Source organism: Bufo bufo, chromosome 5 (genome assembly GCF_905171765.1).
Source record: "Bufo bufo chromosome 5, aBufBuf1.1, whole genome shotgun sequence".
Taxonomy (NCBI): domain Eukaryota; kingdom Metazoa; phylum Chordata; class Amphibia; order Anura; family Bufonidae; genus Bufo; species Bufo bufo.
The window spans coordinates 451,536,531-451,555,499 of record NC_053393.1 but is presented as its reverse complement, the minus strand read 5'-3'; the positions used below and the strand labels follow the sequence as shown (position 1 = coordinate 451,555,499).

The 18,969-nt window shown below is 43.5% G+C and overlaps 1 protein-coding gene across 2 annotated transcripts; it reads left to right on the top strand.

Moving 5' to 3' along the window:
• Positions 1-9,753: 9,753 nt before the first annotated feature.
• Positions 9,754-18,461, top strand: LOC121002275 (protein QNR-71-like). 2 transcript variants are annotated; one of them, XM_040433663.1, is made up of 11 exons: positions 9,754-9,941; positions 11,654-11,806; positions 11,877-12,020; positions 12,094-12,258; positions 13,567-13,725; positions 14,749-15,096; positions 15,696-15,857; positions 15,935-16,037; positions 16,113-16,315; positions 17,501-17,591; positions 18,202-18,461. In XM_040433663.1, exons 1-11 carry the CDS (start codon positions 9,875-9,877, stop codon positions 18,347-18,349), a joined length of 1,743 nt encoding a protein of 580 aa, XP_040289597.1. In that variant the 5' UTR covers positions 9,754-9,874; the 3' UTR covers positions 18,350-18,461. The 2 variants fall into 2 exon arrangements, with proteins under 2 accessions (XP_040289597.1, XP_040289596.1); XM_040433662.1 differs by having other exon boundaries at positions 15,654-15,857.
• The last annotated feature ends 508 nt before the right edge of the window (positions 18,462-18,969 follow it).

Genomic DNA, 18,969 nt, shown 5'->3' with positions numbered 1-18,969 from the left:
CAGGGAGCCAGTGGTCGTGTCCCCTCACTATTATAGGGTTTTCAGGTGTCACACAGTATTAGGTACGTGGGCATGCAATCGTCTACCATAAAGACCTTTGCATGGGCATAGCAGTCAGGGAGAGCTCTAGGGGTTTTATAGGGCTCACCCATATGCTCCTTAGTTTGGGATCAAGCCAGTCGGATGTTTATTTATAAGTTCCAGCTTTCTGCAACACCTTGGTAGAAACCTCTGACAATAGGGAAGAAAAACAAACGAACCAGCACTTCCATAATAAGTAAATATAAGGACGCAGGTGCACGCTACCTTGGCTTAAACACAATTGTGTATCAGCCAAGGTAGCGTGCACCTGCGTCCTTATATTTACTTATTATGGAGGTGCTGGTTCGTTTGTTTTTCTTCCCTATTGTCACTGCCACTGGGGGGTGGCGCCCCCTGGTGGTGAGTTTGAACTGTGCACCACCAGCCCATTTACCATGTGCTTTTAATTAGATAGCTTGTACAGCTGTATTCTACTTTGCCCATACTGCAGGCTCACAGCCTGGGAGAGGCATGTGTAGGATACAGCTGGGTACTACTTTGCCCAGATTGTAGGCTGTAAGCCCAGGAGAGGCATGTTAGAGTAGGACCCATCTGATTAGAAGCCACCTTGTCGTCTGGTAGATGGGCCCGAAATATTTTTGATCAATTATATTCGCAAAGAGCTTCTAGATGCATTTGCAGTAAGTATGGCCACCAAGCAGTTATTTTTTCAGTGTTTGCTTATATCTTTGTGCAATTGACTAGCAGAGTGCTGTTACCTGTAGTTCTACTAATCCAATTGTGTTTCAGCCAAGGTAGCGTGCACCTACGTCCTTATATTTACTTATTATGGAGGTGCTGGTTCGTTTGTTTTTCTTCCTCGGGCATACAACTTAGTCAGGGAAGGGGACGAATAGAAGATGGCCTTCAATTCCCCTGAGGGTCATTTTGAATATTTGATTATGCCCTCTGGTTTGATAAATGCTCCGGCCGTCTTCCAACATTTTGTGAACAGCATTTTTTATCATTTAATGGGGAAATTTGTACTGGTGTATCTAGATGACATTTTGATTTTTTCTCCTGATTTCAAGACTCATCGAGACCACCTACGTCAGGTCTTGCTGATTCTGCGGGAGAATAAATTGTACGCTAAACTGGAAAAATGTGTGTTTGCGGTTCCGGAGATTCAATTTCTTGGTTTTCTTCTCTCCGCTTCTTGTTTTCGCATGGACCCTGAGAAGGTCGGCGCTGTGCTTGATTGGGAGCTTCCTGAGAATCAGAAGGCGCTGATGCGGTTTTTGGGTTTTGCCAATTATTACAGAAAGTTCATTTTGAATTATTCCTCTGTTGTTAAGCCACTCACTGATATGACTAAAAAGGGGGTAGAATTTTCTTTGTGGTTGGTAGATGCGCTTAAAGCCTTTTCTAGTATCAAAGAGAGTTTTGCTTCCACTCCCATTTTGGTTACAACCTGATGTCTCTCTACCTTTTATTGTTGAGGTGGACGCTTCTGAGGTGGGTTTGGGTGCGGTCTTATTCAGGGTCCCTCTCCTGCCAAATGGCGACCGTGTGCCTTTTTCTCAAGGAAACTCTCCTCTGCAGAGAGAAATTACAATGTGGGAGATAGGGAGTTGTTGGCCATCAAATTAGCTTTTGAGGAATGGAGCCATTGGTTAGAGGGAGCCAGACACCATATTACCGTGTTTACAGACCATAAGAATCTGGCCTACTTGGAATCGGCCAAGCGTCTGAACCCGAGACAGGCCAGATGGTCTTTGTTCTTTTCTAGGTTTAATTTTGTTGTTACCTTCCGCCCTGGGGTTAAAAATGTGAAGGCAGATGCCCTGTCACGTTGTTTTCCGGGAGGGGGGAACTTTGAAGACCCGGGTCCCATTTTGGCTGAAGGGGTGGTCGTCTCTGCTCTTTATCCTGATTTGGAGGCAGAGGTTCAGGCAGCCCAGGCAGAGGCTCCTGATCTTTGTCCCCCTGGGAGGTTGTTTTTGCCTCTTGCTTTACGACACAAGGTTTTTAAGGAGCACCACGATACTGTCCTTGCTGGGCACCCAGGGAGTAGAGCCACAGTGGATCTCATTGCTCGGAGATTCTGGTTGCCGGCTCTTCGTAAGACGGTTAAGGGTTTTGTGGCAGCCTGCGAGACCTGTGCTCGTGCCAAGTAGTGTTGACCACAAATATTCGAATTGCAAATTTTAATCGCGAATATCGGCACTTCGAGAATTCGCGAGTATTTAGAATATCGCAAAATATATTCGTAATCGTGAATATTCAATTTAAAATACCAGTTTTTTTCGCAATCAAGAAAGTAATGCCTGGAGATTATGAATTCGCGAATTCTCGAATATATGGCGAATATTCACCCAAATATTCGCAAAATATCGTGAATTCGAATATTGCCCCTGCCGCTCATCACTAGTGCCAAGGTCCCTCATTCGCGGCCATCGGGTTCTCTCCTCCCGTTACCCATTCCTTCCCGTCCTTGGACGCATCTGTCCATGGACTTCATTACGGACCTGCCTCGTTCCTCGGGGAAGACTGTGATTCTGGTGGTAGTGGACCGTTTTAGCAAAATGGCACATTTCATTCCCTTTCCTGGGTTACCCAATTCTAAGACGCTGACGGAAGCGTTTGTTGATCACATTGTTAAATTGCATGGCATTCCTTCAGACATCGTTTCTGATAGGGGCACGCAATTTGTTTCCAGATTCTGGAAGGCCTTCTGTTCTCGCTTGGGGGTTCGGTTGTCGTTCTCTTCTGCTTTTCACCCGCAGTCAAATGGTCAGACCGAACGCGTCAATCAGAATCTGGAGACATATCTGCGCTGTTTTGTGGCGGAGAATCAGGAGGATTGGTGTTCTTTTTTGTCCCTTGCTGAGTTTGCTTTAAATAACCGTCGCCAGGAGTCCTCTGATAAGTCACCATTTTTTGGTGCATATGGGTTTCATCCGCAGTTTGGGACATTCTCTGGAGAGGGGTCTTCTGGTTTACCTGATGAGGAGAGATTTTCCTCGTCTTTGTCATTTATTTGGCAAAAGATTCAGGGTAATCTGAAGAGGATGAGTGAGAGATATAAGCGTGTGGCGGATAAGAGACGTGTGCCTGGTCCGGACCTGAATGTGGGTGATCTGGTGTGGTTGTCTACAAAGAATATCAAACTGAAGGTTCCCTCCTGGAAGTTGGGTCCTAAGTTTATTGGGCCTTACAAGATCTTGTCCGTCATCAATCCCGTTGCCTTCCGTCTTGATCTTCCTCAGACTTGAAAGATCCATAATGTTTTTCACAGGTCCCTATTAAAACCTTATGTCCAACCCACTGTACCCTCCTCTTTGCCTCCTCCTCCGATTGTTGTTGATGGTAATCTTGAATTTCAGGTCTCTAGGATTGTGGATTCTCACATTATCCGCTGTTCTCTCCAGTACCTCGTTCATTGGGAGGGTTATGGTCCTGAGGAGAGGATGTGGGTCCCAGTGGCGGACATTAATGCCACTCATCTCATCAGGGCTTTCCATAGGTCTCATCCTGAGAAGGTGGGCTCTGAGTGTCCAGAGTCCACCCGTAGAGGGAGGGGTACTGCCACCGCCAGTTCTGTGAGAAGGTCTGTTAGACGTTCTTCTCTACCTCTTGCATGACGTTCTTTGTTTTGTAGACAAGATGACTGGGCACACCTAGGATATTTAGTAGCTAATGTTTATTGGTACTGAAATATAAAATATGAATCCAATAGGGGGATGTACAACATATAATTTAATGATTAAAAACGTTACCTCTAGACAAAGCAATATTCAAGGCAGATATTCTGTGTATTCTGTGGCCGAGATGCTGCTGAATTGGTCACTCAATATTGGTATTGTGACCCAACAGCCTCATTTCAGACCCAATATGGACAGAAATTCTGAATGGGTAAGATGTAAATATATACGGAAATATAGCGATAAATTAGCAATAAAACACAATATTAATAATGCTTGTTGGGTGACAAATAAAATATAAAGTATAGAATATATGAACACCAGATGATATAAGAATTGTCCTTAAGAAATCCAGATATAGTCAAGTCCCACTAATATTAGTAGCCAATTTGGAGTAAAAAAGTGATGCTGTACAGTAAATTTGCGGTAGTCGAATGCAATGATACTTTGTTCCGTCACTGACTCAGCGGCGTCCCGCTTTCAGTCAGAAAAGGAATCCAGCAATAGGCAATAGTTAGTAAAGGAACACTCTTACCAATGTTGGAGGGATCTCACAGGTAAGAGAAACCTCTGCCGTCTGTCGGAACTTTTACTCCCGATTTTCTTGTTGCGGTCAGGTGAAACCCGTAGTTAGTAGTATGGATCACCTGTTAGCAGTTGGATTTTCTGCACGAGGTCCCGCTTGTTTGGATCTGGATGAGATGTCCCAGCTTTTCGGGTAAAAGTTTCAGACCGGCTATATTTCGTAAGGCGGCTCAGAGTTGTTCCTTGATAGGTTCAATGCGGTGCACTCGCATAGAGTATATACTTGGGGGGTCAGACCAGACGCGTTTCGGGGTTAGAGTATCCCCTGAGGAAGGGACATCTCATCCAGATCCAAACAAGTGGGACCTCGTGCAGAAAATCCAACTGCTAACAGGTGATCCATACTACTAACTACGGGTTTTACCTGACCGCAACAAGAAAATCGGGAGTAAAAGTTCCGACAGACGGCAGAGGTTTCTCTTACCTGTGAGATCCCTCCAACATTGGTAAGAGTGTTCCTTTACTAAATATTGCCTATTGCTGGATTCCTTTTCTGACTGAAAGCGGGACGCCGCTGAGTCAGTGACGGAGCAAAGTATCATTGCATTTGACTACCGCAAATTTACTGTACAGCATCACTTTTTTACTCCAAATTGGCTACTAATATTAGTGGGACTTGACTATATCTGGTTTTCTTAAGGACAATTCTTATATCATCCGGTGTTCATATATTCTATACTTTATATTTTATTTGTCACCCAACAAGCATTATTAATATTGTGTTTTATTGCTAATTTATCGCTATATTTCCGTATATATTTACATCTTACCCATTCAGAATTTTTGTCCATATTGGGTCTGAGATGAGGCTGTTGGGTCACAATACCAATATTGAGTGACCAATTCAGCAGCATCTCGGCCACAGAATACACAGAATATCTGCCTTGAATATTGCTTTGTCTAGAGGTAACGTTTTTAATCATTAAATTATATGTTGTACATCCTCCTATTGGATTCATATTTTATATTTCAGTACCAATAAACATTAGCTACTAAATATCCTAGGTGTGCCCAGTCATCTTGTCTATATTTCTGTCCTCTTTAACAGCGGGGTGACGCTGCAAGACTGTGAGCACCCTGGTTGGTGTATCAATCATCCTGTGCATCCAACTAATATATTACAATTGAGTTCTTTGTTTTGGTTTCACTTTGTCATCTCCTTTCCTTCTCCCAGCTGTCACCTATTTACACTAATTGTCTCCCTTTATGTTCCCTCCCATACTGCCTCACTTTGCGGTTTATACTACTTCCTGGATGAGTTGTTAAATGCTGAAGGCTGCTACTGCTGATTCCTCAGATAAGTCTTTTTCCTTTATTTGTGTTTCCTTGCTGGCTTGATTCTAGGTGACCCTGACTCCATCCGTATTAAGTGCAGGGAGCCAGTGGTCGTGTCCCCTCACTATTATAGGGTTTTCAGGTGTCACACAGTATTAGGTACGTGGGCATGCAATCGTCTACCATAAAGACATTTGCATGGGCATAGCAGTCAGGAAGAGCTCTAGGGGTTTTATAGGGCTCACCCATATGCTCCTTAGTTTGGGATCAAGCCAGTTGGATGTTTATTTATAAGTTCCAGCTTTCTGCAACACCACCCGTGACACCCAAGCAAACACAGGACATGGATCAGATAACAAGACAAACGGGAACCAGCACAGAAGCAGGTGCCTGGATACCAAGCGGAATGGAAGCATGGCGGTCTCAGGCAGAGCTGCACACAGACTAGAGGTCCTCCCTCCGGAGAACCCACGGACCCTCTCACGAAGGCAAGACATACAAAGGCAGGATCAGAAGCAGTAGGCACTGCCAGGCCAGACATAGAACAGACAGGATCAGAATCAGTTTAGCACTGCCAAGCTATTAGACACAGTTAGAGCACTGCTAGGCTAGACATGGGACAGAGAGGAACAAGACACAGAACAGGTACAGAAGATCAGACAAGGCAATAACATCAATCCTTTACCAGGCGACACCACACAAAAGAGCAGATGGCAAAAAACCCTGGGTCAGCAGCCAGGGGCTACACCCAGCAAGGCACAGGATAGACTGACCCCAAGCCCCACAGCTCAAAGGTAGAAATAGCTGCATAAGGAGGGCACCTGATAAGCCACACCCAGGAACAGACCAGGGAAAGTTAACCCCACCAGAACCAGGAGTACCAGAAGCACTGAACAAACGAAATAGGCCACAGTTCACACACAAGGCTGCAGCCAGCACGCATCGCTGAACCAGCATACATGGGAACACCCACAACCAGTACACAAAGCGCATGCAGTCAGCCTGCACGGCAACAGTGACAGGAACTGCACAGAGATGCAGACACGGGGAGTGCACATATTCACGGGCACAGTTCACACAAGAGACCGAAGCCAGAACGCATCCCCAAGCAACCAGCATACACACGAGTCAGCCTGCAGCCAGTACGTGAGAGAGCATGCATCCAGCTTACACGGCCCAAACTGTCACAGTGAACCGCATCGTGACAATTTCCAAGTACCTTAGATATCTCGACGATGTACTCACCGTATGGACCGGATCAGAAGTTGAGTTTAAAAAGTTTGTGACATTTCTGAATGATAATGACATGAACATGTCATATAGATTCCAATTTGGAGGCAATATTTTTCAATTTATAGATGTGGAAGTTGAGATTAAGGCATCCTGCACACGTGTGGTTTTGTCCCGTACTTCCGTTCTGCAAAAAGATAGAACGTGTCCTATCTTTTTGCGGAACGGCCGGATCGCAGACCCATTAAAGTGAATGGGTCCGCGATCTGCTGCGGCTGCCCCACAGAGGGTGTTCGTGCATTGCGGCCTGCATTTTGCGGGCCGCAGCACGACCACGGGGCGCACACGTTCGTGTGCAGGAGGCCTAAGGGGGGATCTAGCCACATCAGGGAGTTTAGAAAACCCTCAGCTGCTAATTTATTACTAAGATATGATAGCTTCTACCTTGAGTATGTAACGCAATACCTCCTGTATAGCCAGTTTTTACGCCCCAGCAGAATAAACAAGAAAAAAACTGAATAGACGCTTTACCTTCTCCTTCCAATATAGCCCCATGTCTGATGCTGTCAGAGCCTCTATCAGAAAAATTGGCATGTAGTAGAGAATGACCCCCTATTAGTCAAAGTTGCAAATCAACAACCACTTATTTCCTTTAGACCTAGGAAAAATGTGCCTGACCTCCTTGTAAAATGACAATATGACAACAAATTAGCAAAGGGACACAACTGGCTACGGGGTACATTGCCGGTCGTTAGAGATGAGCAAATTTCTTGTTATGAAATTCGTTCACGCTTTGTTTGGTGGAAAAAGCAGAATTGCGTTATGGATTTTGTTACCACAGACCATAACGCAATTCTATGATGGAATATTCCGTCATAATAGAAGTCTATGGGCTGCAAAACAGATCAGTCCCGTGTCCGTTATGCAGGGGAGTCTTTGCGGTCTGATGCGTCTGTAAAATTCACAGAGAGATGGTAATACGGAGAGAACCCTCCTACAGAAGGAGGCAGAGATCATCATAAAAACTAAAGCCCTGGGATCTTTGGGTCTGTACAACAGGAATGACATAAGTGCGTTCCTGTAAATATGGAGTAGACACGTGAAAAAAGAAAAAAATTATGTATATAGAACTATTTGTCTTTCTGAAAAAAGTCGCACATTTTTAACCCTTAGGGTCCATTCACACGTCCGTAGTGTATTGCGGATCCGCAATACACCCGGCCGACACCCCCATAGAACTGCCTATTCTTGTCCACAATTGTGGACAAGAATAGGACATGTTCTATGTTTTTCCAGAGCCGCGGACCAGAAGATTGGGGGCGCGCTCCGGAAATGCGAATGCATGAAGTATTGTAGGAAAGGATGTGTTTTCGTGCGTTTTATAATTGCGTCTTAATGAAGTGTTTATAAGGGATGTGACACACGTGTTTGTGTGTCTGTAGACCAGACGAACTGCACGCCAGCACGAAACAGCCGTCACCTATATGTCCATGTCTCCATGTACCTGCATTATGAAATAAAGGAAAGATTTTAACTCTCGGGGTGAGTGCCATGTGACCTTTGTCTTCTGTACATGGACTGACAGTATCCGTGTTTTGCGTATCCGCAATTTGCAGACCGCAAAATACATACGGTCATGTGCATGAGGCTTAATACTGAACTATGGGTGTTGCCTGACTTAGGCTACTTTCACACTTGCGGCAGAGAGATCCGGCAAGCAGTTCCGTCGCCGGAACTGCCTGCCGGATCAGGCAAAATGTATGCTAACTGATGGCATTAGTAAGACTGATCAGGATCCTGATCAGTCTTAAAAATGCCTGATCAGTCAAAAAAATGCATTGAAATGCCGGATCCGTCTTTCCGGTGTCATCCGGCAAAAACGGATCCGGCATTTATTTTTTCACCTTTTTTTTCAGTCTGTGCATGCGCATACCGGAAGGACGGATCCGGCATTCCAGTATTCTGAATGCCGGATCCGGCACTAATACATTCCTATGGGAAAAAATGACGGATCCGGCATTCAGGCAAGTCTTCAGTTTTTTTAGCCGGAGATAAAATCGTAGCATGCTACGGTTTTCTCTTTTGCCTGATCAGTCAAAACGACTGAACTGAAGACATCCTTATGCATCCTGAACGGATTACTCTCCATTCAGAATGCATGGGGACATACCTGATCAGTTCTTTTCCGGTAAAGAGCCCCTGTGACGGAACTCTATGCCGGAAAAGAAAAACGCAAGTGTGAAAGTAGCAATACCATGTGTACATGCAGTTTCATTCTCATGTGATTTTGAATTAAAAAAAATCCAACATATTTCAAAAGTTCTGTAACTTTGAAAACAGTCATATTGTGATTTCACTTGTTGGATTCAAGTTCTTTCTGTTGCTGTTTTGGTGGTTGGATCACTTTTTCTTACAATGACGTCTGATTCTCTATACAAATGTCTTTTGATATATCTTCTGCAAAAATAACAATATACAAAAAAAAAAAAAAAGACATTTGAGAGTCTGAGATTCAAGGGAGTGACTCATAAGCCCATGAGCAGGGACGCTGGCTCCTTTAGGCCTCATGCACATGACCGTTGTGTGTTTTGCGGTCTGCAAATAGCGGATCCGCAAAACACAGATGGCGTCTGTGTGTGTTCCGTAATTTGCGAAACGGCACGGACAACCATTAATATAACTGCCTATTCTTGTCCGCAAAACGCGGACAAGAATAGGACTGGATATATTTTTTTTGCAGACCACGGAATGGAGAAACGGATGCGGACAGCACACGGAGTGCTGTCCGCATCTTTTGTAGCCCCATTGAAGTGAATGGGTCTGCATCCAAGCCGCAAAAACTGCGGCTCGGATGCGGACCAATACAACGGCCGTGTGCATGAGGCCTTACTTGAAGTCAGCCATCTTTCCCTAATTCCATCACATGATGGGCCTGCAGGCTTTTCATAAACAGGAGGAGGGATCATGGGGACTGACTGCTATTTTGTGCAGCTGTGACTTGTTGAGCCCAGTTTAAATGCTGGTGCACAGGTCCCTGCCCAGCTCATTCCCCTTCCAGGATGTTGCCTGTAGTAGTGGAAGGTCTGGTGGTGCTCTGCCTGGTCTCCAGCATTCAGGCAGGAAAACGTGAGGGTCTAACATGGTCATTGTCATGTGTCAGTGTATACAGTGGGGGGTTAGCAGCAGTACTGCTACAAGATCCAGACTGTACAGATGTAGCAGAGCTAAAAGGAGCTGATGATGCTACTGAAAACCTTTGGAGAAAGTCTAAATAGTATTTTACTATGTTTACTTAATGTGGTAACTATTCCTCTTAGCTCTGCTACATCTGTATATTGACCTACACATTCAGACTGTATAACTGATATATAGGTTGTGTAACACCTGTGCTTGCTAATATACTGTCAAGCCCTCAGTTTACGCTATGTCTAAGTATTCAACTTCTACAGAATGTTAGTGTCAAAATCTCTGCTGAAAAGGCTTTAATTTTGTTGCACAATTTTTCAGTGCAAATGCTGTGGGTTTGTTACAATGCAGAAGGTGAAATTTGGTAAATGGTGGAAATGTATAACTTGCAGCACAGGTTATATACAGGTTCTGCTGCGGAAATGTTATGCAGCATTTGGATTAGTAAATTTTTATTTTTACTAATGTACTAGGCTGCAGATTTTCTGCATGCGATTTTACTGAAGAACATCTGTAGCCTATGTTATATGTGACCATACATGCATATGGCGGTCTATGTGGCTTTTCTGACTGGGTATGGTTTTTGCACCTGAATCTGTATGTTTGTGGATTTTTGTCATGGATTTGCCCCCAATCTTGGCCCTTTGCATTGCAAATGGTGACATACAGCAGATTAAAAAACTTCCACACTATAAAGAACTTAATCTCATCTACTTAGTTGGTACCGCTACCCTGAAGACTTTCCACACAATCTTTGTGGAAAATCCATGTATAATACACACAATGTGCATAGACGTCAAATGGCAATAAAAAAAACCTGCTGTCATGCTGTTCAACTGCCTCAATCCTCTTGCTGTGGTGTCTAAAAGGTAAAGTGTGACGCACTTGTCTGTGTGGGTGTTTTATTAGAAAAAAACAAACGAAAAAAAAAACCACAAAGTAAACAGAACCAATGCTTCTCTTTACTAGTGCTGTGAATCTGAATATTCTCCCCTCATTAATGGCAGGTGGAGTCCGGCAATCTTACTACATGGCCATGAATGGTGGCCATGCACATTGGTGGATAGTGGAACAATTCCTTAGCTGCAGCTATACATGTTAGTCCATATTGAATGTTCAAAATGGTCATAGATGTCATCTGAAACCAGACAATGGATGAAATGGGATCATTATTGGACCTAAAAATCTTTGGCCAGACATTGCAGATAAAGAAGTTGCACAAAATGGCAGTCTGTTTCACTACTTGTGGTCAGACCTATGATGGGGAAACTGAACACTATTATTCGATGGGGTTCATCTGATGGATCTGATGCTTCATTTTCATTCTGTTTCAAAGATGGAGCTGAGCAGAGCTGTGGTAGCATTGTGAAGGGGCCCTGAAACGTACATGGTTAGTGTCGCACCACTTGTAGTATTAGGACAAGTAGCTTTACTGTCCAGTATCTGACCTATAGGGGTAGTATACAGGACATGGAAGCTGCAGCTCCCTCCATAGAACTGCTAACTACATAACATGCTGATCTTGCAATGTCTTGCTGGCAAAGAACATGGGGAACATCTAAGTCCATGCACGGATCCAGCTATCATCTACTTTGTAGAACACATTGGTTTTGCAATCAATATCTATTAAATCCCAATATGTAACTTAACAGGGTTTCAGGATGTAATGGAGTTTGGAAGGAAATCTGGCTCTAGAGGTCCCGGCAACCACCTAAATGGCTGGTCTCCTGATACCAACTCGTGGAATGAGAAACTGTACCCTGCCTGGAAGTCTGGGGATACAAGATGGGAAAACTGCTGGAAAGGTATTACTTCAGATATAACTAATAAAATGCATGTGACTTAAAATCCTGCTGACTTCATATGTTTGTCTAGGTGGCAAGGTTGTGGCATTGTTGACCAGTGACAGTCCTGCGCTGATAGGGTCAAACATCACTTTTGCTGTCAACCTGCAGTTTCCCAGATGTCAGAAGGAAAATGAAGATGGAGACATTGTCTATGAAAGAGGGTGTGGAAATGGTAAATACAGTGAGACTACAGAATGTTGTAGATCTAGATGTGTAGATGACATCTTACAAGGTTGTCTATTTAGTTTCCTCCAGCTTCCCAGACCAATATGTGTATAACTGGACCAAGTGGATAGATTTCTGTAACGAAGGAAACTGCAGCTTTGCTAACAGCTTTCCAGATGGCAGACCATTTCCACATCCCCCTCGCTGGAGGCGACACAACTTCATTTATATTTTCTCCACTCAAGGTATGTTTCTTGTGTAGTGCCTGTAATCTACTTGGTGCTTTACACCTACAGGTATCTGACCATCTTCTGTCCAATGAGAACTATGGATTTACAGTAAAGATCAAGGCATGAAGAACACGTGTGCTTGTGTTGGTGCTGCTATCCCTGTAGAATCCAAAGTTCATTTGAGTGCATGAAAGTGGCACATGTTTGGGCCTGTTCAGTGGAACAAACTGTCCAGTAATGAGCTGCTGTAAACTGATTGGAGGTGATGTTGGGGACCCCCCCCCCCTCCTCCCACACACTGACCTGTTATTGATTACCTATCCATGGCTGTAACTTAAACTGTAATGGAGTGTCTTGATTGTTGGGGATCAAGCAGAGATCTTTATCTTCCCTTCTGCCTGGTAAGGGTGCTGCCTCATATTCAGGTTTTGTGATACAGTTCTTGAAGCAAAGATCAGGATTAGTGATGAGCAAACTTGTGTTTTTTTTTTTTTTTTTTTTGAGTAATGCCTTATTCGCACTAGTGTTTTGGTCAGAGCCAAAACCAGGATTGGATTCTCTATGGACTTTGGGTATAAAAGAGATCAGCCCCTGTTCTGTTTAGAGCCACACCTGGTTTTGGGTCACCATCACTGAGGCATAAATGTGATAGTGGTGACTTCCAGTTTACTGTATTCTGGGGGCTTCAATGGGGTTGTTTAATCATGACAAATTAACACTTATCTACAGTATAGAAGGGTCTGACCACTGGGAACCCCAATGATCACAAGAATTGGATTAATCCCAGGGTCGTCTAAGTGTAGTGTATCATTGTGTATGTTTGACTGTCTGAATGGAGAGCTGGTCACTATGGATGAGCAAATCAACGTCTGAGTCATGGGAATAGATTTCAGATAAAATTTGTAATACTGTGTGGAGCTGTAAGTTAGTACTTCACGAAGTCTTGCGAGACTTCTTGTAATTCACAAAGGTGAGACTTTGTGCAATAACAAGACTTCATGAAGTAATAACTTCTGCTTACTGGATCCAATATAAAGATTTATGCAAATTGACTTCAGATGAAGAATCTAAAGTCGACTAGCTCATCCCTACCGGTCATAAGTGGTGCTTCAAGTGAACAGTATCTCCAACAGACTGACCAGAATGAGGTCCAATGTCCTGTGGACAGGTGAAGTTATGGTGGGGATACCTTTAAGTTAGATAACCATTAAGGACTCAAAACAAAGCTTTGCTTATGCTTTTATGGAATGTACAATGGTTTGCACATGTAGATGACTCTTGTTCACATGCCTCAGATTGAAGAATGGTGTTCTCTCTTGTCAGGCCAATATTATGGAACGATTGGGAGATCGTCTACTACTCTGTCCATTAATACTACAAACATCACTGCTGGAATGCAAATGATGGAGCTCAAGGTTTTTAGAAGAGGTTCTCGAAACAACTACCCAGTTGCTACAGCAAGCAGCATTTATGTTGTAACTGGTAAGCTATGAAATCTATGTAAAGACACCAAATATTCAGCATTTGAACAGTGGTGGCTGCTAGAGATGACCAAACTTCATTTTTAACTTTGTTCACTTTTTTTACTAGTAAAAGGTGAATTGCATTGTTATTCATTCCATCATAATAGAAGTCTATGGGCTGCAAAACAGATCCGTCGTGTTTATGCAGGAGAGGACTCCCTGCAGAACGGAAACAGGACGGATCTGCGTTGCAGCCCATAGATTTCTATTATGATTAAATGCTTCTAAAGGGACATCCCTGCACGTTCTGAATTTAGCTGTTAATTATTGATAGGACTGCCTCCTTGACTCCAATGTCAGGATAATTTAATTAACTAAATTACAAGCTAGGATGAATATTCTCCAACCTGCATATGTTGATCAGCTCACACAACAATCATTGTGATTTCCCTTTTATGCTCTTCCTTTGCTTGCCATGTGCTTGGGTCAATTGGTGACCGGCAGCTAATTCTATACAAGTAAGCATACAGGGAAGACTGTTACTGATGGGACCACCCAAATGACACCTGAACATAAGTTTAAATGTATAAATTATGGGGGTCACTTATTAACATGCGCTTATTTTTTTCGGTGCATATCTGTTGCAGATTGTGGCATAACTGTTTATTTGCGCAGCGAACTGAATTTGTTTCCTGCTCATGCCAGGTCTAAAAGAGGGGTGGGGAAGAGGGTGGGCTGGCAGGCCCATTTTCTATGCCTGCTTTAGGGATAGAAAATGGTCTAAATCTAAGCCGGCAAGGGTGCTGGCATAGATTTAGACAGGTGGTGGGTACACCTAAATTATGTACTACATGCCTTGGGCATATCCACTGCCAGCGCAAGTGGTTTTAAGACTGGCGTCTAAAATACCAGTATTAATAAACACCCTGTGAGACACTATTTAGCAAAACACACAATCTGTTGAGCTCTAACACGCTGCCTGCAGACTTTCATGGTGACACGTTCCCTCTAAACTTGACTTTTTTTTTTTTTTTAATTTTAGATCAAATTCCATTTTATGTGAACCTTACACAGAAGAATGACAAGAATTCCTCAGACAGCATCTTTATTAAGGATTCACCAATCAAATTTGACATCCACATGCATGATCCAAGCAATTTTCTCAAGAATTCTGAATTGACATTTGATTGGGACTATGGTGATGGGAATGGGTCATCTGTTTCCAATAACCCTGTCTCTAGTCATATTTATACCATGCTTGGAAGCTTTAGGGCTAACTTGACCATCAAAGCTGCCATTCCTGGTCTATGTAAACCTGTTACACCCACTCCAATCCCTACACAACCTCTACCAACCACCACCAGTACTTTCACCACTTCCAATTCTACAGGTGAGTTGTATAAAAACAAATGTATCTAAGCTTGATATTTTATGATTAAAGGGGTTTCCTGGCCCCTGATATTAATAACCTACCTCAGGAGAAGTCATCACAGTAAGGAGCCTGGAAAACCCATTTAAGCAATGATCCATCCTCAGGTCATTAATAGCCAATCAGCTGTTCCCTGCAGCCTCTGGCGCTAGCACTCTGAAAGGAACGGGAAGCATGGCTGAGTGTAGTGGCTGCGTGGTATTACTGCAGCTCAGCTACTACTGAAGTAACCTGGCACAACCACTAAGCTTCCTGTTCCATTTACAGTGCTGGTTCCAGAACATGGTGTAGGGGGGGGGGGGGGGTAGGGTGTTGGACCCTCCCTAATTAAATATTAGTCACTTATCCAGAGGTAGATCATTAATATCAGGAACCTGGAAACCCATTAAGGTTTGCTCTTAAGAGATACACATAGTATCAGGCAGTGGGATTGATCTTGTGTCCACAATGTGTGGGTTTTTTGATGGTGCTGCAGGTAATCCTCTGTACAAAAAAAGTACAGTGAGTCATATGTGCAGGAGGACTTTTATTTATATTCCCCCCCCCTCCTCCCCTTGCAGATAACTCAACAGAACTACCACCATTTGAAACTGAAACTTTACCACTGACAACTGAAATGCCAAACGTTACCGCTGTTTATACAACCATTCCATACACCACTTCTACTCCTGGTTGCTTCATATATAGATATGGTTATTACAGCACTAAGATTACAGTTGTAGGTAAGTTGTCGGTCACTTATACAGCTAGGCTTGGAATGTACAGTGCCTAGAATCTGACTTGCTCTTTCCAACTTCAGATGGTATCCTTGAGGTCAACATTATTGAAATGACAAGCGTCCAAGTACCCACATCTCAGACTGAAGGCTCTCTTGTTGACTTTGTGGTGACTTGCAAAGGAAGGTATGTCTTGGCAAACAGAAGACAAACGCCCTGTAAAACTGATGTTCCCTGTGTTTGATAACCTTGTTCCTTCAGTCTGCCTACAGATGCCTGCACGGTAGTCTCTGATGCTAGTTGCATGATTCCCCAGGACATGGTTTGTGATGAAGTTCCATCTTCTGATCAATGCTTGCTGATCCTAAGAAGAGCATTTGAGCCAGGATCTTACTGTGTAAATATCACACTAAGTGATGGTGCAAGTTTGGCTCTTGCTAGTACGCTGGTGTTTATAGATGGTGGTAAGTGACACCCTATTGGTTTTTAATGTCCATAGGATTGACAGCCTGAAGTAGCTCACACTGTAAAAGCTTCCAATGTAGGTTAACCCCTATCGGGGTATCGGTTCTACAAGTTTAATACAGCAAATTGCTGTCTCAACTGTTATGACCTCTTCTACACATGCAGATAACCAGCCCCAAATATCAGGGATGAGTGTTTGTAGAAACTCTTGATCCCAATAATTGCCCTGTGCAAAAGCTATTGGCGTTCAGGTCTTTCAGCTAGCTCCTAGGATCAGTTTCTGTGCAGCAGATCAGCCTGTGTAAACTGGATCTGCTGCCAGAAAATGTATGTATGGGCACAAACAATGGCTCTAGCAGGTGGTTGCTGTATGTAAATGCATCTGTTACCTCCATTGACTATTGGTTAATGATCAGGAACATCTGGCTAATTCAATTACCTGAAACATAGGTCTATGTAAAAGGGTTCTCTGGGAATGATTTTAAAATGGCTGCCTGCAACCTGTCCTAGAATGTGAGGAGCACTGGTTGCCACCACGTGTGTGTGTGGGGGGTGTCTCACTACACACTCTGGCACTTACATATACAACGTATTAGTGAGTTCTTCTGTCAGACATGTCATATAGGCAGGATCACATCATTACCATCTATTGTACAAAAGGTGCAGGGTGTAGTGAGGCCCCTGCCCTTCACCCCCCCCCAGGCAGCTTCACAAATTGTGAGGAAGATTGGTTGCCACTATTTGTGAAGCTGCCTGGGGGTGAGGGGCAGGGGCCTCACTACACTCTGCACTTTTGTACAATAGATGGTAATGATGTGATCCTGCCTATATGACATGTCTGACGAAGAACTCACTAATCTTAGTATATGTAAGTGGTGGCAACCAGTGCTCCTCACATTCTAGGACATGATGCTGCCAGCCATTTTGAATCATTCCTGGAGAACCCTTTTAAGTGAGTTTACACTTCATATTCTAGACTACATTTACAACAAGGAGTGACAGTGCAGCTTGTTAGTCCAATCTGCTTCTTCTGACTACCCTCTCCTAATCATAAATTTTATCCTTAACTTTCAAAAGCTTGACTTGAAGATGGTCACTTGCATCCAACTATTACAGTTGTGCAACAGGACTCAAATAAGGTATCAAGACATAATGTACAGTAGATTTCCCTTTTTCCCCTCTAGGTTCTAAAACGCAGCAGACTGTTTCCGCAGTACTTGTTCCCCTCGCTTTGCTTGCACTTGTTGCTGTGGTGATTGGTATTACCCTTTACAGGTAAGTTAATACTCCTGCAGTCATTTAAAACATGGTTTTGGATTTTCCATTTGACATCTTAGTATCTCTTTTTACAGCTCCAAACTTTCTTCCAACCAGCATTGTGGCTGGTAGCAATATTTTCACTTGTCCGGCCAGGAATCTTGAGTAGATATCCATAAATCTACTGAAGTGTTCTAGAGATTAGCCTGCACAGTGTAAACTTGGATTAGAACGTCTAAATAAAATTGCACTAGTGGACAACTCTGGATAGTCTGGCCCACCTTTTTGGTCTAAGTTTATACCACTTAAATTTGACTGACTTTCCACGGTTTTGTTTGACCAGGGGGCATAGCCTTCCAATGTGGTGCAAAGCATGCATGCCAGTCTGATTTGGTGCAAACTGCACCAAAATATTTCTAAACCTAATGAGCCAGATTTACTCCATTTTTATGGAACAAAGTCTAGGTGCACTAGTAAATACAGGCCTGTGTTTCATGTGGGGAGCCCATACGTTAAAACTGGCTATGATCTAGCAAAACTTCTGGGCACAACTGCTGCATGTAATTTTGATTCATCAATTTAAGGAAGAACTTGGTATTACTTAAGAAAACTGTCTTTTATTATCTAGGAAATACAAGGAATACAAACCAATTGCAAATGCTTCAGATGGAAGTGATCAAGGAATCATTGTGTACTTCAGTCAGATCAAAGATGTTCTCTTCAAAAGCAACAACGAGCGTGGCCCTCTTCTGAAAAGCAAGGCTGCAATAATATAATTCTTAAAACTCTGAATGTCTGCCATATCTTGGTATGCTGCTGCTTGGTCCTTCATCTCAGTCATAAAGCTGTAGTAGAAATACTTGTTAATAAAGTGTTTCCTTTAACTGGTGTCGTGTCTAAATTGGGTAATGGTTAGAACTAGGGATGAGCGAACCCAAACTGTATAGTTCGGGTTCGTACCGAATTTTGGGGTGTCCGTGACACAGACCCGAACATTTTCGTAAAAGTTCGGGTTCGGTGTTCAGTGCTTTCTTGGTGCTTTTTTGAAAGGCTGCAAAGCAGCCAATCACAGCCATGCCTACTATTGGCATGGCTGTGATTGGCCAGTGCAGCATGTGACCCAGCCTCTATATAAGCTTGGGTCACGTAGCGCTGCACGTCACTCTGCTGTTACAAGTGTAGGGAGAGGTTGCAGCTGCGAGATTAGGCAGTGATTAACTCCTCCAACACTTAAGACAGTGATCGATCTACAGCTGTGGATCATTAAACTGCAATTGCTCACTGTTTTTAGGCTGCCCAGAGCATTTTTCTGGGGTGATCGGTGGCCATTTTCTGGCTTGTGGTGCGCCAGCACAAGCTGCCACCAAGTCCATTTAACCATCAATAGCGTGGTTAT

Bases quoted from the DNA above. Each gene is read 5' to 3' on its own strand.
- LOC121002275 (XM_040433662.1), top strand. From the start codon at position 9,875: ATGTTGCCTGTAGTAGTGGAAGGTCTGGTGGTGCTCTGCCTGGTCTCC. The intron at 9,942-11,653 runs GTGAGGGTCTAA...GTAACTTAACAG, and splicing joins CAGCATTCAGGCAGGAAAAC to GGTTTCAGGATGTAATGGAG. The intron at 13,726-14,748 runs GTAAGCTATGAA...TTTTAATTTTAG, and splicing joins CAGCATTTATGTTGTAACTG to ATCAAATTCCATTTTATGTG.